General features: G+C 43.3%; 1 protein-coding gene across 1 annotated transcript in view; it reads right to left on the reverse strand.

Annotated features, from left to right (window-relative positions):
* EAF1 (ELL associated factor 1) overlaps window positions 1-23,467 on the reverse strand; it is a 40,918-nt gene that overhangs the window by 13,988 nt on the left and 3,463 nt on the right. Inside the window, exon 2 of the mRNA XM_040353057.1 lies at window positions 1,246-1,340. Coding sequence (XP_040208991.1) covers window positions 1,246-1,340 — 95 coding nt within the window. The remainder of the gene's footprint in view (window positions 1-1,245; window positions 1,341-23,467) is intronic.

Raw genomic sequence — 23,467 nt, forward strand, 5'->3', positions numbered from 1 at the left:
GGAAAATATTCACATGTTTCATTCCATCACATAAAACTTAAAGGCTAGGTTCACACTGCTGCGAATTCCAAATCTCTGTAAAATCGCGATTTTACCGTGATTTCGCGGCTGCGATTTTGCCTCGATTTCGGCCGCGATTTAAGAGACATCTGTGCAGTGTTCAATGTAAATCGCGGCCCGAAATCGCAAAAAGTAGTACAAGAACTACTTTTTGAAATCGGTGCAGCGCCGCACCAATTAGGACAGTGCCATTGCCGACAATTGCCGCCGATTTGAGATGCGATTTGACATGTGAAATCGCATCTCAAATCGTACCAAATCGTACCCAGTGTGAACCTGGGCAAATGGTTATATTGTCATGCTGCCTGTATGCAGTTTGGAATGAATGGCTCTAAAATATTAAGCTATTTTTACGCTATACACCAGCAGTTCTGTATGTGCATTTGGCCAATGAGGTATTAAGCAAATATTTGCAGGGCTCCACCCACTTAACTTGATTGAAAAATAATCCTAACATTTTTGGGACATGTGATGGAATGAGACATGTGAATAACTTACATTCAAAGAAGGCGTTACTGTGCAGGCTCTGGGCTCTCTTTTCCCGTTCAGTTCCTCATCCCTGGAGCCGGATGCTGTGCTGGGCTTGCTGACTCCAAACTCTGCCCCCAGACTGACATGTTGGAGGATGCCTGCCGGCGGCGGCTTCCCCCCCTCCATCTCCTCCGTGTCCCCTCTCTGTTTTCTCCTGCTGGCCAATAGGGTCTTCGGACTCAGAAACAGGAAAACATTAGCGAATATTAATTTGCTAATGTCACACAAGTCTACTCTTTTTTCAAGCCAATTAGAGCCTCAAGCTCCAATCGTGTTCTTCTAAAAAAACAAAAAAAAAAAACCCTATTGAAATCCATGCATCCGGCGCCCTGCATGTTGATTGGGGGCCGGATGCATAGGTGGGGGTGGCACCTGTGTGCCCCCCTATGGACAGCCCTCCACTGGCTTTTTTGATTGATGTAGTTCCTTTTCATAATAACCTGTATACTGTAACTATATCATGTTTTTTAAGATCACATTGAACATGGCCTTTGTTGTAAACAGAATGAGCGATGAAAAACCATGGTCACTCAAACACCTACCAGCCTCACCCACTCGCAGGTAAAAATTATCTTTAAAGTTAACAGTTTCTTCTAATATTGCTGATTAAGAAAAAATATACAACATTTAAATTAGACGGAAACTATGACTTACTGGGATATGTGGTAACGTTATGGTGACTTCATCACCTTTGCCGACTTGAAGTTCTCCCTCACAGGAGGTATCAATTGAGGCTGGCTTAAAATCATCTAAAAAGGAGAACAAGCATAATTCAGTTTAGGGATTACTCATTTAGCAAAATTCTGCATTAAACAACCCAATCTGTATAATATACTCTACATCAGGGATATGCAATTAGCGGACCTCCAAAACTACAAGTCCCATCATGCCTCTGCCTCTGGGTGTCATGCTTGTGGCTGTTAGAGTCTTGCAATGCCTCATGGGACTTGTAGTTTTTCAACAGCTGGAGGTCCGCCAATTGCATATCCCTGCTCTACATGTACCGGTAACTCTAATTTAAAGTGAAATGAAGGCATGATACTTGTTCCAGACTACCAGGGCTTATTTTAGTTATTTCACTATGCTTGAATATAAAAAAAAAAAAAATTACTCCCCTGATGATTGTATTGTGTGTGTGGTGCAGGGGTTGACAAATTTGCTTGGAATCTAGGAGCCAGGTAAAAAAGTTAGGAGCCAGAAAACGCGCCCCGTCCCAACGAGCTTGCGCGCAGAAGCGAACACATACGTGAGCAGCGCCCCAATATGTAAACGGTGTTCAAACCACACATGTGAGGTATCGCCGCGATTGGTAGAGCGAGAGCAATAATTCTAGCCCTAGACCTCCTCTAACTCAAAACATGCAACCTGTAGATTTTTTTAAACGTTGCCTATGGAGATTTTAAAGGGTAAAAGTTTGTCGGCATTCCACAAGCGGACGCAATTTTGAAGCGTGACATGTTAGGTATGAATTTACTCGGCGTAACATTATCTTTCATAATATAAAAAAAAAAATGGGGATAACTTTACTGTTTTATTTTTTAATTAAAAAAAGTGTATTTTTTTTCACAAAAAAAGTGCGCTTGTTAGACCGCTGTGCAAATACGGCGTGACAGAAAGTATTGCAACGATCGCCATTTTATTCTCTAGGGTGTTAGGATAAAAAATATATATAATGTTTGGGAGTTCTAAATAGAGGGAAGAAGATGGCAGTGAAATTAGTGAAAAATAACATTAGAATTGCTGTTTAACTTGTAATGCTTAACTTGTAATACCAATGGCCACCACCAGATGGCGCCAGCTCACATCTGGTGATAATAACTTGTAATACCAACGGCTCACCACCAGATGGCGCCAGCTCACAAAAAAAAAATATTTTTTTTTTGCCCCCCTTCCAAGCCAAGTCGCCAGGACCCTATTTCTAGTCGCCATGGCGACCTGGCGCCCGGGATTTGTCCAGCCCTGGTGTATATATATATATATATATATATATATATATATATATACACACACACACACACACACACACATATATATATTACATTACACATATTGCGGTCTTGAAGTAGTTAATACTCACTTCTATGTAGTCTGGGATCTCATAGAGATTGGTAATGAGTACAAACCAGATGAGCTCTTTACAGATTTTCAGAGTATTGGCTTGGTGACATTTTACCTTAACACTACAGTGGGAACAATTGCTGCAATAATAATTTTGCTATATGAGTTTAAATTGTCTACTGGTGTGGACAATAAGCTCACTCTTATGCCGCGTACAGACGATCGGACATTCGGACAACAAAACCGTGGATACATTTCCGATGGATGTTGGCTCAAACTTGTCTTGCATACACACAAATATTGTCGGAAATTCCAAACGTCAAGAACGCGGTGACGTACAACACGTACGACGGCACTAGGAAAAATAAATTCAATACCAGTCGTGTTAGTTGAAGTTTGGTGAGAGACGATTCACGCTTTTCAGCCTCATGCTTTTTAGTCCGTTACAGCGAGACGAATGTGCTATCTCCATTAGGAACGCTAGTTTTACCAGACCGAGCGCTCCCGTCCCGTACTTGATTCAGAGCATGGATTTTGTTGTCGGAAAATTTGAGAACCAGCTCTCAAATTTTTGTTGTCACAAATTCCGACAGAAAATGTCAGATGGGGCCAACACACGGTCGGAATTTCCGACCAAAAGCTCCCATCGAACATTTGTTGTCGGAAATTCTGAGCGTGTGTACGCAGCATTAGGGTGAGTAAAATAGTTTATATACACACTTTCAAAAGGCAGTTGAATTCTGAAGGTATCCATTTCTTGGACTTGGAGATCTTGGTTCAGGACAGCCAGTTGGTGACCAAGACCTATTTTAAAAGTACAGATCAGAATGGATACATTCCGATCGATAGTTGCCATCATCCTGCCTGGTTAAACTCTGTACCTCGCAGCCAGTTGCTGCGTATCAGGCGCAACTGTTCGAATATCACAGATTTTCAGGTCCAGGTCTTAAAAAATAGATTTCTGGATAAAGGGTATTCCAGCCAGGATGTAGATAGGGAGATTGATAGGATCACTATGATCGATCGAACTACACTAACAACTGAATGGCAAAAAAAGGCCCAAGAATCAGGATTCAAAAACTCCTACTTTACCACCTTTTCTACCCAATATAGACAAATCAAAGAGATCATTGTGAAGCATTGGAAAGTTCTGAAAAGTGATCGAGTTCTGGGATCCTCGCTTCCAACCAATGCTGGGGTGATTTATAGAGGTGCCACGTCACTCAAAAACCAAATTGCCCCCAACATTTCAGATCCTCCAATTAAGCCTTCCCTTTTCCCCCTCTCTAAGGGATTTCATCCCTGTAGGAGGTGCATAGTTTGCTTAAACAATGTGTGCGGAAGGAAGAAGACTATTTGTTTCAGAGCCACCTGTACAGGAGTGGAATTTCCTATGAAGCACTTCTTCACATGCGCCACCAAGTACATTGTTTACCTTATCACCTGCCCTTGTGGAAAACAGTACTTTGGTCGTACCATACAGAGCTTTTCCACAAGGGTAGGTGAACACGTCACTAGTATTAAAAAAGGTCGCACCAATCACACGGTGCCCAGGCACTATCTGGAATGACACAACAAAAAACTGGAGGGCACCAGTTTTAAATTATTGATAAATTTGTCCCCCATTGGAGAGGAGAACCCAATGTTAGAGGGGTATCCAAATTGGAGGTATTCTGGATATATCAACTAAAAAGCTATGTACCTTATGGCCTAAACGATGTATGGGAATGCCTTCCTTAACCAATCTTAATATGAGCCATCTGGGTTGGTAATATATTCTTGATGCTTTTGATATGTAATTTTGACATGCCTTTTTTCATTTTCTGTTTTAGGATTTAAATGTGTTTTTTTTATGTCTACCCGATTAATACCCACCTGTGAGACCGAGTTTCTCTATTTCTTTACATCCCTGCCTTCCCGATGATCTGTTTGAAACACCTGGTCAGGATGGCCTATGGGTTTCATTATAGGAGGTATTGGCAGTGATTTATATAAATTCCCATAAGATGCCCACTTAGGACCACTGCGAGGGCTATTGTTATTTGATATGATATTGGTTTGTTTTCCAGTGTCCCTACGACGTTCAATGAGCCCTGTGGAGCGCAAGTCGCCAGCGAGTGAAACGCATGACGCCAGTGCACTTCCGCACCACGTGACACCCACGCCGTGTTGGTCGGACGTGCATTACGTGGGAGAGCGGTGCGTGGAGCGCATGGTGGAGCGCACGAGCGTATGACGCCCGCCGTGCTGAGCAAGGCGGGGCTGGTAAGCTGGACGTACAGCGCTCGTCACCTCTCCCTCATTGGAGGGATGAGAAAGGGGGAGAGACGGCTACCACCCTTTGGTGGGTCGGGACCCGGAGCAACCTATAGGGTTTGAATTATCAACCCCGCCCATGTACTTCTGACATGTGGAACGCAGATTCCCGGAAGCCATCTGCAATTGGCACGCATGCCGCCCCCTCCCGGCGGAGGAAACAGGGTCTTATACAGGTGGGTGTATAGGGTATTTAAGTGAAAGGGAAAGGTGGGGTCCAGCTGTACTACCCTGTTGAAGTCTCTATTAGACGAAACCGGTCGGGTACGCTGGTCCTACCACTCTTTCCACTGCACACCATTGGATTACTCCTGTCCATCCATCAAGGTGGAGAGTCGCTGTGTGTTGAAATTCTCACGTGTGTTTTTAAGACTTTGGATTTTCCTGTCACCAGTGTGATTTTTTTTAAAGTGTTTTTTTTTTTTTTTTTTTTTACATTTTTACACTATGAGGAGTTTTTTTCCTTTCCTCCTTCTTCCCCATTTTGGTATTGATTGAATGGTACTGTTACGGTGCATGCTCGTATACCGGATTGGAATAACGGGCTACAAGTGTACTTCGTGCACATTGGACATCTATCACACCTAGGACAACCATCCAGACGGCGCTATCCAGACGGTAACCAGAGAGGGCGATCGGCCCATACAAGCCCTTAAGACCCCCCAACCGTATGGTGCGTTGCGGGTCCACTCCATCCGGTAAGAGTACCTCATTTAAACCTATTTCCAAGTGTTTGGGGATTGCTCCTTGAAGTATACATCTGATTCAAGTCCATCAGAAGGGGAAATCATATTCATATCATTCATCGCCATGGTGTATGGACTTATGATATATTTTTCATCTTGAGTGGGACTTTACAACAGCAATTCATAGCTGGGGTTGCCAATTTCATATTTTATATTTCAAGTGTGTATAAGGTTTATCATTGGTTACACATGATTGTTTATACCAATTCTGTCACCTAAACGGCTTTTTAGGACTATTCACTTATTAATCTACCAGCTATATTTGGGTAAATGTGTTATGGCCCCTATGATTGTGGCTGACATATTCCCATTACTGTAGTGAGGAGTAGTCACCATTGGGGAAGCACTATCACGCACCTTGTTATATAGTGACAGATTGGGATCGCCTTAGCTGTCCCTTTCCAGGGCACCTGATTTATTCAATCACTTATTTGGTGTCAGGTCACCTGTGGCCAGGTGACAAGTGCACCCCGTAGGGGTCAGGGATGCACCACAGGGTGGTGAATCCTATGGCCGACTACTGCTAGCAGAGACGAAGCGTGAACCTAAGATCACCCAGGGCGCGGAGTCTAAGACCCAGTATTGTATTCACCAGAGCCTTTGATGGTAAGGATGGTCTTGGCCGCTACTGGGTCCAGGTCGCATCCCCGAGATTCCTCAAGTCACACTCCGCAGGGAGAAGGGGGAGGCAGCCAGCAGGACAAACAGTGGTGATGGACAGGCCGAGGTCAGGGCAACAGGCAGACAAGGATAACCATGGAACATGCAAATAGTCAGGGGCACAGGCAGACAGGGAAGTCGGGGACAAGCCAAAACGGTACACGGAAGATGATCGTAGCACTCTGCAACCAGGAACTAGCAATACACTGCAGACAGGAAGTAAGCATAGGAACACTGTTGAACAGCACTGCAGACCTGTAGAGCAACGGTTAATATAGGCTTCCTGGGATGGACTAGGGTGGAGCCATACAGGAAGAGGAAGTGATAAAAAGGGGAACCAGAGCAGGATCTGCCTCTAATGAACACATGGAGATCAGGTAGGCAGACAGGCTTGATGCATATTCATGACAGTACCCTCCCTCTTAAGGCCCCTCCCCCTCCCCAGCCTGGAGCCAGGGCTAAAGGGGAATCCCAGAAGAAACCTCTTTGACAAATGGGGCGCAAAGATCTCAGATGCAGAAATCCAAGACGCTTCCTCAGGACCAAATCCTCTCCAAAGCACAAGGTACTGAAGAACGCCTCTGCGGAGACGAGAATCCAGAACTTGAGTATCCTCATTGACCAGAACCGAAGTAGGGACAGGAGGAGAGGATTTATTGAGGACCAAAGGCCTTTTAGGAATAAGTAAGGGCATGAGAGGGTCAACAGGAATCCGAGGAGGATCAAGCAGACCCTTAAAGATGAACTGGGGATTAAGCACAGGACCATCAGACTGGGCAGAGGTCAGAGGAACCCTGAAGTCAGGTTGGTTAGAAGGTGACAGGGCACAGGAGTCAAGCTGGATAGCAGGGAAACCAGCAGAATGCAGAGAGCCCTGAAAACAAGGTAGAAAACCCCATTTGGCCGACGATGGCAATCTATCCAAAGGATGGATTGAGCCCCTTAGACAGGTTGCAAGAGGGCCTGAACAAGAAAAGGTAGGAGGCTCACTGGGCATGGGCTGACCTGGCATAGCTGATGCAGAGGCCGATTGAATAGCATATTCAGGTGTAGCGATTACCCGAATCGCATCACAAGGCGTAGTGACAGCAGAACTCGCAGACAAGTTAGCCTGGCTGTGCGTTTTAGGGACAGTCAACGGTAAACTGGAGTGAATGATCGGCTCAGGTTCACAGACGGGCTCCTCATCCAGAGTGCTACATTGGCTAGAAAGTGCATCAGCCTGACTATTGCAGGACACATTCCGGACATCACGACATGTGGTGGGACGAGCAAAAGATTCTGGAATGGTGGCAACAGGAAGTTTCTCTTTTGGGGCAACCTTGGGTAGGCAAGACGTGGAACAGGAGGGACCCCAAGCCAGGATCTGTCCGGCAGTCCAGTCAATGTGAGGAGAATGGAGTCTTAACCAAGGAAGACCCAAAATGATAGGAGCTGAGGTCTTAGGTAGAACAAGGAAGGATATCCACTCATGGTGAAGTGTGCCTACTGACATCTTAACAGGGACTGTCTGGAAGCGAATAGGACCCCCCGGGAGAACAGTGCCATCAATCGCCGAGACCACCAATGGTGTGGTGAGGGGCAAAAGGGTAAGTCTCATGGACGATGCGATTTCCCAGTCTATGAAATTGCCAGCGGCTCCGGAATCCAGATATGCCGAGACCGAATGAGAAGAAGCACCAAAATGAAGGGACACAGGAAGAAAAAGACGAGAAGGTGAAGGAGATATTTCTGGATCCAATACTCCACCTTCCAGATGTATTGAACCCGAGCGTTTCTCGGGGCGAAGAGGGCAAGTGTCACGAAAATGACTTTTGCCCCCACAGTATAGACACAGGCCTAGAGTTATGCGCCTGGTACGTTCCTCAGGGGATAGCCTGGTCCGACCCAGCTGCATGGGTTCCTCAGTTGGCAAGGGATGCTCCACGGGTCGAAGAGAGGGGAGCTCAGGCTGACTAAGGGCCAAGGAATGTTGGCGTCGCTTTTCTAGGGTCCTTTCCTGAAAGCGAATATCGATCTGATTACACAAGGAGATCACTCCGTCCAGATCAGTGGGGATGGTTCTTCCTGCTAGTTCATCCTTCACTCTATCAGATAGGCCATGCAAAAAGGTTGCGACTAAGGCCTCATTGTTCCAGCTCAGTTCAGCTGAGTGGATACGGAACTGCAGAGAATATTGTCCCACTGAACGGGATTCTTGGCGGAGACGTAAAAGGGCGCTGGCTGCTGAAGAGACACGAGCCGGTTCTTCAAAGATATTCCGAAAAAGTTTCAAGAAAACAGGCAGGCTAGAAACCACTGGATCATTCAATTCCCACAGAGGGGCAGCCCAGGCTAAGGCCTCCCCGGAGAGGAGAGAAATGATATAGGCTATCTTGGCCCGATCAGACAAGAAGTACTGGGGCAGGAGCTCAAAATGAATAGTGCATTGGCTAAGGAATCCCCTGCAGGCTTTGGAGTCTCCAGAAAAACGGATTGGAGGTGATAACTTCAGTGAATGCGACTCTGCGACTGGTGCAACAGGTGCAGCTGCTGATTGTACTTGGGGTTGCGGATTCGGGGTTCCCAGCGAGGTCTGAAGCTGATCAAAGCGGGAAGCCAGATCCTGAAGGAAACGCATCACCTGATCCTGATTAGCTTCATGCGTCTCGAGTCTGCGAACAATGCCCTGTAATGGATCATCTGCGGGGAGCGGCATGTCGGCCGGATTCATGGCTGTTCAAACTGTCAGGTCACCTGTGGCCAGGTGACAAGTGCACCCCGTAGGGGTCAGGGATGCACCACAGGGTGGTGAATCCTATGGCCGACTACTGCTAGCAGAGACGAAGCGTGAACCTAAGATCACCCAGGGCGCGGAGTCTAAGACCCAGTATTGTATTCACCAGAGCCTTTGATGGTAAGGATGGTCTTGGCCGCTACTGGGTCCAGGTCGCATCCCCGAGATTCCTCAAGTCACACTCCGCAGGGAGAAGGGGGAGGCAGCCAGCAGGACAAACAGTGGTGATGGACAGGCCGAGGTCAGGGCAACAGGCAGACAAGGATAACCATGGAACATGCAAATAGTCAGGGGCACAGGCAGACAGGGAAGTCGGGGACAAGCCAAAACGGTACACGGAAGATGATCGTAGCACTCTGCAACCAGGAACTAGCAATACACTGCAGACAGGAAGTAAGCATAGGAACACTGTTGAACAGCACTGCAGACCTGTAGAGCAACGGTTAATATAGGCTTCCTGGGATGGACTAGGGTGGAGCCATACAGGAAGAGGAAGTGATAAAAAGGGGAACCAGAGCAGGATCTGCCTCTAATGAACACATGGAGATCAGGTAGGCAGACAGGCTTGATGCATATTCATGACATTTGGTTTATGGTGTTGATTCACTCTATCACTTATATTGATTTTCACTGGCTGCTATCGCTTATAGCTGCTGTGGACATATGCTGGCCACTGCACTTATCCATAGCACACACAGGTTATTATACTACAGCCACTGTACCCACCCACAGTGTGTGGGGTCCAACTTTGGAAGAGCATTGCTACCCAAGGTTTGGGACTATTCTTGTCACAGTAGATCCGCCATATAGGTGGTTCCTCCATTGGCGCCACATTTTATTTGTTCACTTATTTTCACAATTATCCTTTGTTGTGTTGGCTGCCTAAAATTTTGTTTGTGGTTTAGCGCAATATATTTATTATTTTAACTGAAGGTATAAGGTTTTCTGCTCTGCAGTCATTTTTCATTTTTAACACTCAACTTAAATTATCTAACAAAAGTGTTCAATATATTTTAGTTTGCCTTCTTTAAAAAATAGAGTAGAAAAACTTATCCCCTACTTGCATAAAAGAGTGGGACCAATCTAAAGAAGAATAAAACTGTGGACAATTGTTTACTATGTCTAAATGGAAACTGCACAGCATCATTACTATTGCATCCTAAAAATGATTTGTGCCATCTGCTCTTATCCAGTATAAAAATGCCTGTCTTTTCAACATCACATGTCTTTTCAAGCCATACCCACATAGTGTACCACTTATGACTCTATAAAATGTTCAAGGCTTTTATTTCTGTTGGTGCAAACCTGGTATTTTTTGTCTATGACCCTTAAAGGGGTTGTAAACCATCGTGTTTTAGGATGCATTAAGGTGAAAAATCTTCTGACACTGACCGCCCCCCCCCCCCAGCCCCCGTTTTACTCACCTGAGCCTGTTCGTCCCCTCGTCGGAGACGCACTCTTCCTCTCTGCCCAGAGTTTTCGGCTCTTGATTGGATATATTGATAGCAGCGCAGCCATTGGCTCCCGCTGCCGTCAGTCAATCAAATCCATTGACGCGGGCGCTGGGCCGAGTTCGGCATTCTGTATCTATGCACGCAAATGCTGGACTCAGGAGTGCGCCCGTAAGGAAACCCTCAGGGAGAGCACTTCTCCCAGGGGGTTTACCGATGTGAGGAAGAGCCGCGAGCCCCGTCGGGGGGATTCCAACAGACGAGGTTCGTGACCACACTGTGCAAAACGAACTGCACAGTGGAGTCAAGTATGATGTCTGTTATTTAAAAAAACAAAAACAAAGGTTTACAATCACTTTAATGCTGCTGCCAGAAGTTATATGGGCATTGCAATTACATCATCTACTCTATGTTTGGACCTTATGCCATTTCATTTTGTTAATTATTTATGGTTGTGCTGCCAACCTGTGGTCATTTTTTTAATTACATTCAATTGTCTGTATCCTCCTCTTATATGATGCAACATCCTTCCTCACGGCGAGTTCCTGTATTGTTCCTGCAGGACACACTGAGGCCTCGTACACACGACAGAGTTTCTCGGCAGAATTCACCGAGAAACTCGGTCAAAACCCGGATTCTGCCGAGAAACTCTGTCGTCTGTACAGTTTTGGCTCGATGGAGCCGCCGAGGAACTCGACGAGAAAATAGAGAACATGTTCTCTATTTTCTCGTTGTTCTCGTTGTTCTATGGGAGAAGGCGGCCCGCCGAGCTCCTCGGCGGCTTCATCCCAAAACTCGACGAGGAACTCGACGTGCCAAGCACGTCGAGTTCCTCTGTCGTGTGTACGGGGCCTGAGGCTTGCAAAGCAAATATTCCTTTTGATTATCAAACACTGCAGCAGTGCCAACATCTACCGCATCATATTGTTTGTCTCCATGCTTCTGCATGCAATAAAGATATTTACTGATGCCAAGTGTTTGGTGATTTCAGCTATCTATCTGCAGTGATTGTCTGCTACATTCAGACCAGGCATAGAGGTCTCAGGAAGGGATAAATCACTATTACAATAAAGGAGTCATTATTGATCACCAAACTTTAACCACCTGATGACCATCGGAAGGATTTTTCCCCTTTTTGACTAGAGCAAATTTTTCCTATTCAGCACTGTGCTACTTTAACTTGCAATTGCACGGTCATGCAGCGCTGTACGTAAAGTTTTATAATTTTTCACACAAATTGAGCTATGTTTTGGTGGTGTTTAATCACCACTGGGGTTTTTTTTTTTGCTCTATTAAAATGAAAAAATGTTTTAAAAAATAAAATAAATTTAGGTCCAAACGTAATCTTTGGTAGAAACAAAATTCCCAACAAGTAAATATTTATTTGTGTGAAAGTTATAGCGTCTATAGGGGCTCGACATATCCCAGGCGCCAGGTTACCATGGCGATCAGAAATTGCATCCTGGCGCCTGGGCATTTGTAAGCCTCAGTGGCATAGCGTTGGGGGGGGGGGGGCAGCCAGGCGCAACGGGAAACACTGAACAGGCATCGCAGAACAGACGACATTCCTGGTAAAACCAGGCGGCCGGCAGGCAGATGTCACTGTGCCTTGTGTGAGCATGAGACCAGGGGTTTCGAGGGGTGGTGCTGTTAGGGCGGGTTAAAGGAGGAGAGGGGCGGGACTGTGAAGAGTGTGTTAGGGAAGATGCAGGACTGTAGGGAAGTAGGAAGGGCGGGTCAGGAGAGGAGCTCCTGGAGGGGGAAGCCAATGGGGCAGAGTAAGTGTACCCTGTGATGCTCTGAGTGACACCATGGCAGTGTCTCCTCCTACAGCATCACTACAGGCAGAGCTGTCCAGGGAGACTCATTCTGGGGGCTCAGTAATGGCCCCAAACCTGACAACTACTCGCAGATTCCTGCATGGGGAAGGAATTGGCTCTGCCACTGTAAACCACACTCTTCTTGGCCACCAAGGATCTAGGACTGACTTCCACCTGCTTCTTCTCACCTCTAGCTGAGGGCATACAACCCTTCTAGCATAGCTCCCAACTGTCCCTGATTTCGAGGGACTGTCCCTGATTTGGAGCAATGTCCCTCATTCCTCCTCATTTTGGTCTGATCCATATAGTTGTATATAAAATGTACTTTTTAGCTATCAAAAAGTGTTTTCCAGCACTAAACTTTTAATCCAAATTCTAAATTGCTACATTTGTAAATTCCAAAAACAAATATAAAGGAAAAGTAGTGGTAAAAAAAGCACTTGTGTGTTTAACCAATCTTGTTTTTTTTGTACAACTCATTTAAGGGGGCGTGGTAGGGGGTGTGTCCTATGCCTGCATACTGTTGCTAATAGGTCCCTCATTCCCATCTCAAAAAGTTGGGAGGTATGCTTCTAGGAGTCCTCTCATGCAGGGCTCGACAAATCCCGGTCGCCAGGTCACCATGGCGACTAGAAATAGTGTCCTGGCGACTTGGCTTGGAAGTTGGGCAAAAAAAAAAAAAAAAACATTTTTTTTTTGTGAGCTGGCGCCACCTGGTGGTGAGCCGTTGGTATTACAAGTTATTACCACCAGATGTGAGCTGGCGCCATCTGGTGGTGGCCGTTGGTGTTACAAGTTAAGCATTACAAGTTAAACAGCAATTCTAATGTAAAACTTTGCACCTCACCTGTGGATTTTACGAGTGAAGCTCTTGAAATGGCTCATAGGTTTAAAGACAGGGGATACTCCGCCACTGTGGTCAACAATGCCCTTCGTAGGGTTAATGCCATTCCAAGAGACTCACTTTTGGACAACAGGAGATCTAGATCTAGATCTCCCAACTCCATGAACAATGAGCCAGCTCCGATCTTTTCTACCTCTTACAGTATGGAATTTTACAAAATTAAGCAGATCATTATCAAATATTTGCCTGTACTGTATAGTGATGCGTCTTACACATCCATTCTGTCGAAGGGTATTAAGACGGTCAGTCGTCGAGCCCCCACATTGGGGGGGGTTCTCTCACCTAGTCTCTTTGAGTCCAAACCCACTTCTTCAACTTGGTTGGACTTTGTGGGCACCTTCAAGTGCGGCACCAATGGGTGCAGATACTGCCCCCTAATGGGAGCTGGTAAAGTTATACGGTCATGCTCCAGTGGCAGAAATTTTTACATTAAGCAATACATAAACTGCAACACTAAGTTTGTGGTTTATGTAATTACTTGCAACATCTGCAATGTCCAATATGTTGGTAGGACCATTAGAAGACTACGTGACAGACTCAGTGACCATCTGTACGACATTGACAAAAATCACAATACCAATGTAGCCAGGCACTGGAACAACGTACATGACAAAAACATTTCCAGCCTGTCCATACAGGGTATTGAGAGGATTGTGTGTCCGGTTAGAGGGGGGGACAGATTCAAACTTCTTTGTAAACGGGAGGTATATTGGATATTTCACCTCAATTCTAGACAGCCTTGGGGCCTCAACTTTGATTGGGATGTTTCCCATTTCCATGATTGAGAGTAACATCTCTCTCCCCCCCCCCCTCCCCTCTGCTTGGCATACTCACTGTTTTTGTCCTCTTTTTCTAATGTATTTATCATCACACGTACATAACCATGTTCCCACACCCAATATTATACTTGTCATCTTGTGGGAACACAAAGTGTCTTTTTTGATTTGTTGAGGCTCTATTACTTGTTCCTATGGTTTACACCCAAGTTGTTAATGGTAAACTCATTTACATTACCCACTTGCTGCTCACCTGCTGTTTATTTCGGCAGGTGGGCTACCATACGGGTTTCAGTGTAACTTCCCCAATTTAAGTTTGAGACTACATTCATATTTACATAATTATGCAATTTTGCTCACCTTTGCACTGTCCATACTTTGCATATCTCATTCACGAACAGGCGGGTCACCATATGGCTCTTGGTAATAATTTTTATCAAGACACCATAAATTAATATATGGGTTCTCGTGTGGCCTGTTAATATACAGGGTACGAGGGCTCTACGGGGGTTTTGGGAGGGGGGTTTTTTTTGTCGGGTGAACATGCAGGTTATGCATTAAACATTATTTTTAATCAGGCATTAGCGGTTGGATTGATGCCATATCTGGAGGTGATAACATATACAAGTCTTCTTCTACTGTAATTGGAGACACATTACACAGCTTCACCTTCACCAATATTATTAGTGCATCCTGCATCATTTTTCATCTACCTCTCATAATATATCCCCCCCCCCACCCCTAGGTTCAATTAGCGCTTCATTATGAAGCATACACATTTCTATACAATCTATGTTACACATCCCATATTCATATGGGTATTGTATTCGTCCCTCATTATACATATACTATATAAAAACCTATTTTAGATATACCTATTCGCAATTTTGCGTTTTTATACCTCTTTAATCTTTGTTTCCTTTTTCTTTATTTTTCCCCTGGGTTTTAGGAGCAGTACGCTATACTGGTTTCATTGTATGGCTGATGAGGTACCATTATAGACAGTTTGACTTATGTCGACCCTTGTCCCTTGTCATATATAACCAGGTGCCACACCATTGCACAGGTTCTCGGGCTTTTTGCGCACTTGTTTATTTATCTGTTTGAATTTCTTTTCTATTCATGTGCTAGCCCCGTTCCTTATAAGATCCAATTGATTGTCCGGTTCGGTATAATAATCTTTTTATTTTTATTTTTAATATCGATGATTGACACCGGACTTTCATGCAGGATCATATCCATACTTGCTTGTATTCTTATTTACATTTGCCCTCGCGACTATTATGTCTTTTTAACGTATAGAGATGTCTATTCACACTCTTTACTTGTGCGAGGTCACTCACACAGTTCCTTAACCGGATAATAAATAAAAAAATATATATATAAAAAAAAAAAAAAAAACCCAACACTTATATGTATATGGTCGCTGGTCTGCTCTTTTAGAGCATAACCAGCTTCTTTATTATGTATACTCTTACATTCATGTATTAGACCTCTGAATGGATAAATATTTAGACAGATCGATTGCACATTACCACACTTGACCTCAGACTTTTGCACTAGATCATCATCTACCTAATGGTAAAATAACCGTTACCATGTTCATCACGATCACATTTATTGGGTAAGGCACCTTAACAGATGTTGTCATTACCTGCATGATGTTCACGCACATCATATCCATATGATTTTGTTTTCACTGACTCATTCATTATAAGGTCTTACTCACTATTGAACTTTAACTTAATGTCCATTCATGTAGCGATTCTCCCATCAATTTATTATTTGATTTTGCTATTTCACAGTTTATTCCCTAAAATAGGTCTATTTTGGCTTCACTAATTAATTTATTCCAATAACTTATGCATTTTTGAGTCACTAAATGACCACGGGTGAGAGCGCTTCTATATATATATATATGTACATGTATACACATAATAGAGAATTTTTTTATTATTATAATTATTTCTTATTTTTTAAGTGAGACTATACCTATACATATATGTTGTGGTCTGATTTTGAGAAACTTTATAAGTAATTTTATGGGTATTTCTATTTTTATATATTTGTTTATCTTCATTGTCATTTCATTTTGATTTTCATTTATACACAGGTTTTTCACAAATCAATATGTGTTTTTCACGCTTTCTCCCTTTTTTACAAAGGGACACACTTGAGGGAGGTTTAACCCATATTTCAGCTGTTTAAAGTGCCGTTTGATTTACTGCTTGATTAACTTAATTGATTCCTCCCTGCTGTAGGCAGGGCTTTTCATCACATGATTGTATGTTTTGTGTATATATTTCATTTGTAGTGTGAACCTTGCTAGCCATGACTAAGCACTGACGCCAGTGCGAAACGTTGGCCATACTGATTTTTGTGGGCTTGCAGTGACTGTATGCACAGTTGAAAATAAAGACATCTCTTTTAAAGAAAATTTTGGAGTGCGGCTGTCCAGCTTTTGTTCTTTTGTTTTTTTGCTATTACCGCATTGCCAGCACCCTGGTGGTTCAACAACCCCTGATCATCACGAGGCTCACCTGGAGCGGTGAGAATTCTGTCTGTGTGTCTACTCTGGATTGTGCATCCTTGTTCACCAGCTCGGGAGCCTCTGTCAACGGGAACCTAGTGTTGACACTTTGGAACCACCAGTCTCTTCATGGAACACAGTGCACCTTCAAATGCAGCCACAGATTCGGTTTTTAGCAGAACCCTTCAACCCTCGGCCGAGAACCCGTTCCGATTGGGAACCTACACTGCCTCGGCACCCAGCCAGGATAATGGGGCTTCACTTTTGGCCATGTTCCGACTATTGGAACAATCTATGGCAAAAGAAATTAAGCTGTATTGGGACACTCACTTCCTTTCCAACTACATCACGATGCAGCAAATCCCCCGGGGACTACGAATTAAAAAATTCCCCACCACCATATTATCCAATGAGACATTACAACAAGAGTGGACGGATACCCTTAACACCTGCTCTTTTGCCTTAATGAGCATTCTCATCAAATCCAATCTTGAGCAAGTTAGCTCATTGCAAACCGAAATGTCAGCGGTTCAAAAAGATCTTACCATGCTGCAAACACATCCAGATTTTGCCGATTTGGACAGCAAATTAAATAAAAGATTGGATAAACTTGAGAAATTCGTCATCGACACAAAAAGGGGCAAGCAACTGAGAGACCGTGCCGACTACGAGAGCAATAAAGTTTATATACGCACGCATGTTCCTTTTCAGTCCAGACGCCCTCGCAAGAATAGAGCAAAGAAGGTGAGCTTTTCCGACATCGAGCACGATGTCGCATATGACACTTTGGTTACATCCGGATCCGAATCATCTCCGGACCGTCCCGCACTAACACCAAGTCCGTTGTCGGACGATGATATACAACCCAATGGACACCCTCACGGAACCAAGGACACAAAGAAGCGAAAACCCATCATAAAAAGACAAGAAGGGGAGGCAAGAGATCCAAAGGCTAAACGCACCCCATACGCTTTACGGGGAAACAGAAGGAAATAACCAACAACGTTATCAACATCTCTAAAAGAGACTTAAACCCAGATGAACTCCATCTACTATCGAAAGGCTTGAATTTTTGTCCGTCCAACCATTTTAACTTGTTTGGTACCATATTGGACGTTAATAGATTTGCAAGAAAATTAACCCTTAAGAAACATTTTTTCAAGCCACCTATAGACGAAGTCAGTTCATCAGGAAGCAGCTTGGAGCTGGGTGAGTTGGTCTCTTCTCCTATTCTGTTTAAGGATGTTTGTGGTCTTCAAGACCTAACTGATTTACTCATTGAATCGGACCCCTGCCCCGTGGATCCTGTGGATGATTTGATTTCTATACCTTTCAAATTACAATCTCGATTCTATCCACTAGGGTCCAGGGGCAGTGAACTCGATCTATATCAGAAGTTAGTGGAGAGAGACCTGACTCATCTGGCTCACAGCTGCCTTAATGTCCCACACTCCTCCAACTTAACACAGCTCGAGAAAAAGGCTTTGATGTCCTTGAGCTCTGATAAGGATGTAGTGATCCGAAATGCGGATAAGGGGGGGGCGGTGGTTGTCATGGACTCTTGCCTTTATAGATCAGAAGCCATCCGACAATTATCTGACACATCCACTTACACATGTCTCAAAAGTAATCCCACTATGGAGTTTACAAAAGACTTGGTTTCTCTTCTAGACAGGGGGGTAGCCGCAGGCATTTTTTCTGAAGCTGATAGTAAAATGTTTATCCCAGCATATCCCATAATGCCGGTCTTCCACCATCTGCCAAAAATCCACAAGGGACTAGTTCCCTTAACTGGTAGACCGATTGTGGCAGGCATCGGGTCGCTCAACGAGCGCCTCGGTGAGTGGGTGGATGGCCGGCTGCAGCCACTTGTGTCTGTTCTTCCTGGTTACCTAAGAGACACCAAACATCTTTTGTGCAAATTGTCGGGGGTTCCATGGCAACATGGTTACAGATGGATGAGTTACGATGTATGCAGTCTCTACTCTAGCATCCCGCATGATCTAGGTTTACAGGCAGTATCTCACTTTTTGAAAGAGTCGGGTCACTATTCATTAGTCTTACAGGAGTTCATTGTTTTGGCTCTTAAATATTTGTTAACGCACAATTTCTTTATGTTCGACGGGGTCTTCTACCTCCAGAGGTGCGGGGCTTCCATGGGGGCTAAGTTCTCACCTTCCCTGGCCAATTTGTACATGGGATGGTGGGAAAAGTCCCGCATCTTTGGGGGTACCAGCCCCCGTCGTTCAGATACAGTCATCTACTGTCGCTACATCGACGATCTGCTCCTCGTCATTTCCGACGAGTCTGCAGATCTAGATGAGTGGCTAGTTTATCTCAATGACAATGAGCTCAATCTTCGGTTTACAGGTAACCTACAACCTACTACCATTGAATTCTTAGATCTAAAACTCACTGGGGCTGATGGTATTATTTCCACAAGTTTATTCAGAAAGAGTACTGCAGGTAATGCTCTGCTACGAGCTGACTCATCTCACCCTCCGCATACTATTAATAGTATCCCCTATGGGCAGTTCCTTCGCCTGAAAAGACTTTGCACCTCACCTGTGGATTTTACGAGTGAAGCTCTTGAAATGGCTCATAGGTTTAAAGACAGGGGATACTCTGCCACTGTGGTCAACAATGCCCTTCGTAGGGTTAATGCCATTCCAAGAGACTCACTTTTGGACAACAGGAGATCTAGATCTAGATCTCCCAACTCCATGAACAATGAGCCAGCTCCGATCTTTTCTACCTCTTACAGTATGGAATTTTACAAAATTAAGCAGATCATTATCAAATATTTGCCTGTACTGTATAGTGATGCGTCTTACACATCCATTCTGTCGAAGGGTATTAAGACGGTCAGTCGTCGAGCCCCCACATTGGGGGGGGTTCTCTCACCTAGTCTCTTTGAGTCCAAACCCACTTCTTCAACTTGGTTGGACTTTGTGGGCACCTTCAAGTGCGGCACCAATGGGTGCAGATACTGCCCCCTAATGGGAGCTGGTAAAGTTATACGGTCATGCTCCAGTGGCAGAAATTTTTACATTAAGCAATACATAAACTGCAACACTAAGTTTGTGGTTTATGTAATTACTTGCAACATCTGCAATGTCCAATATGTTGGTAGGACCATTAGAAGACTACGTGACAGACTCAGTGACCATCTGTACGACATTGACAAAAATCACAATACCAATGTAGCCAGGCACTGGAACAACGTACATGACAAAAACATTTCCAGCCTGTCCATACAGGGTATTGAGAGGATTGTGTGTCCGGTTAGAGGGGGGGACAGATTCAAACTTCTTTGTAAACGGGAGGTATATTGGATATTTCACCTCAATTCTAGACAGCCTTGGGGCCTCAACTTTGATTGGGATGTTTCCCATTTCCATGATTGAGAGTAACATCTCTCTCCCCCCCCCCCCTCCCCTCTGCTTGGCATACTCACTGTTTTTGTCCTCTTTTTCTAATGTATTTATCATCACACGTACATAACCATGTTCCCACACCCAATATTATACTTGTCATCTTGTGGGAACACAAAGTGTCTTTTTTGATTTGTTGAGGCTCTATTACTTGTTCCTATGGTTTACACCCAAGTTGTTAATGGTAAACTCATTTACATTACCCACTTGCTGCTCACCTGCTGTTTATTTCGGCAGGTGGGCTACCATACGGGTTTCAGTGTAACTTCCCCAATTTAAGTTTGAGACTACATTCATATTTACATAATTATGCAATTTTGCTCACCTTTGCACTGTCCATACTTTGCATATCTCATTCACGAACAGGCGGGTCACCATATGGCTCTTGGTAATAATTTTTATCAAGACACCATAAATTAATATATGGGTTCTCGTGTGGCCTGTTAATATACAGGGTACGAGGGCTCTACGGGGGTTTTGGGAGGGGGGTTTTTTTTTGTCGGGTGAACATGCAGGTTATGCATTAAACATTATTTTTAATCAGGCATTAGCGGTTGGATTGATGCCATATCTGGAGGTGATAACATATACAAGTCTTCTTCTACTGTAATTGGAGACACATTACACAGCTTCACCTTCACCAATATTATTAGTGCATCCTGCATCATTTTTCATCTACCTCTCATAATATATCCCCCCCCCACCCCTAGGTTCAATTAGCGCTTCATTATGAAGCATACACATTTCTATACAATCTATGTTACACATCCCATATTCATATGGGTATTGTATTCGTCCCTCATTATACATATACTATATAAAAACCTATTTTAGATATACCTATTCGCAATTTTGCGTTTTTATACCTCTTTAATCTTTGTTTCCTTTTTCTTTATTTTTCCCCTGGGTTTTAGGAGCAGTACGCTATACTGGTTTCATTGTATGGCTGATGAGGTACCATTATAGACAGTTTGACTTATGTCGACCCTTGTCCCTTGTCATATATAACCAGGTGCCACACCATTGCACAGGTTCTCGGGCTTTTTGCGCACTTGTTTATTTATCTGTTTGAATTTCTTTTCTATTCATGTGCTAGCCCCGTTCCTTATAAGATCCAATTGATTGTCCGGTTCGGTATAATAATCTTTTTATTTTTATTTTTAATATCGATGATTGACACCGGACTTTCATGCAGGATCATATCCATACTTGCTTGTATTCTTATTTACATTTGCCCTCGCGACTATTATGTCTTTTTAACGTATAGAGATGTCTATTCACACTCTTTACTTGTGCGAGGTCACTCACACAGTTCCTTAACCGGATAATAAATAAAAAAATATATATATAAAAAAAAAAAAAAAAACCCAACACTTATATGTATATGGTCGCTGGTCTGCTCTTTTAGAGCATAACCAGCTTCTTTATTATGTATACTCTTACATTCATGTATTAGACCTCTGAATGGATAAATATTTAGACAGATCGATTGCACATTACCACACTTGACCTCAGACTTTTGCACTAGATCATCATCTACCTAATGGTAAAATAACCGTTACCATGTTCATCACGATCACATTTATTGGGTAAGGCACCTTAACAGATGTTGTCATTACCTGCATGATGTTCACGCACATCATATCCATATGATTTTGTTTTCACTGACTCATTCATTATAAGGTCTTACTCACTATTGAACTTTAACTTAATGTCCATTCATGTAGCGATTCTCCCATCAATTTATTATTTGATTTTGCTATTTCACAGTTTATTCCCTAAAATAGGTCTATTTTGGCTTCACTAATTAATTTATTCCAATAACTTATGCATTTTTGAGTCACTAAATGACCACGGGTGAGAGCGCTTCTATATATATATATATGTACATGTATACACATAATAGAGAATTTTTTTATTATTATAATTATTTCTTATTTTTTAAGTGAGACTATACCTATACATATATGTTGTGGTCTGATTTTGAGAAACTTTATAAGTAATTTTATGGGTATTTCTATTTTTATATATTTGTTTATCTTCATTGTCATTTCATTTTGATTTTCATTTATACACAGGTTTTTCACAAATCAATATGTGTTTTTCACGCTTTCTCCCTTTTTTACAAAGGGACACACTTGAGGGAGGTTTAACCCATATTTCAGCTGTTTAAAGTGCCGTTTGATTTACTGCTTGATTAACTTAATTGATTCCTCCCTGCTGTAGGCAGGGCTTTTCATCACATGATTGTATGTTTTGTGTATATATTTCATTTGTAGTGTGAACCTTGCTAGCCATGACTAAGCACTGACGCCAGTGCGAAACGTTGGCCATACTGATTTTTGTGGGCTTGCAGTGACTGTATGCACAGTTGAAAATAAAGACATCTCTTTTAAAGAAAATTTTGGAGTGCGGCTGTCCAGCTTTTGTTCTTTTGTTTTTTCGCAATTTTGAAGCGTGACATGTTGGGTATGAATTTACTCGGCGTAACATTATCTTTCATAATATAAAAAAAAAAGGGGGGATAACTTTACTGTTGTCTTATTTTTTAATTTAAAAAAGTGTAATTTTTTCACAAAAAAGTGCGCTTGTAAGACCGCTGCGCAAATACGGCGTGACAGAAAGTATTGCAACGATCGCCATTTAATTCTCTAGGGTGTTAGGATAAAAAATATATATAATGTTTGGGGGTTCTAATTAGAGGGAAGAAGATGGCAGTGAAAATAGTGAAAAACAACATTAGAATTGCTGTTTAACTTGTAATACCAACGGCCACCACCAGATGGCGCCAGCTCACATCTGGTGGTAATAACTTGTAATACCAACGGCTCACTACCAGATGGCGCCAGCTCACAAAAAAGAAAAAAAAAGTGTTTTTTTTTTTTGCCCCCCTTCCAATTCAAGTCGCCAGGACCCTATTTCTAGTCGCCATGGCGACCTGGCGCCCGGGATTTGTCGAGCCCTGATCTATGGACATAAATATAAAGAGAGAACACTCCTATGGACACATCCGTTTCCAATATTGGTAAAAAAAAAAAAAGGGGGCAGACAACTGTCCCAAGGTTGGACTTTAGAGGCACTTCTGGATAAGAGTTGAAGTATAAAAATTTTTTTTTTATTATTATTGATAACAATTTATAAGGCAATAAAAAAAAAAGTTAAAAATACATAACATATAATGGACGAGAGTACATGGTGCAACAAAGGAAATTCTGCACCACGTGAACAACAGTAGTGAGCCCCTGTGTGTCAATGCGTTTTCCTGCTTCGTCAGGACACATCCAGGGGTTGTTGGAAAGAGTGGGCCTCACTATCTTGTCAGTAGAGTTCACCGAGGAGGCCACTAAACATCAAACGACACCATATATAGTGTCCAAATATATGAACCAGAGGTAAGCAGCCAAG

The sequence above is a fragment of the Rana temporaria genome, chromosome 5, assembly GCF_905171775.1.
Source record: "Rana temporaria chromosome 5, aRanTem1.1, whole genome shotgun sequence".
NCBI classification, from domain to species: Eukaryota; Metazoa; Chordata; class Amphibia; order Anura; family Ranidae; genus Rana; species Rana temporaria.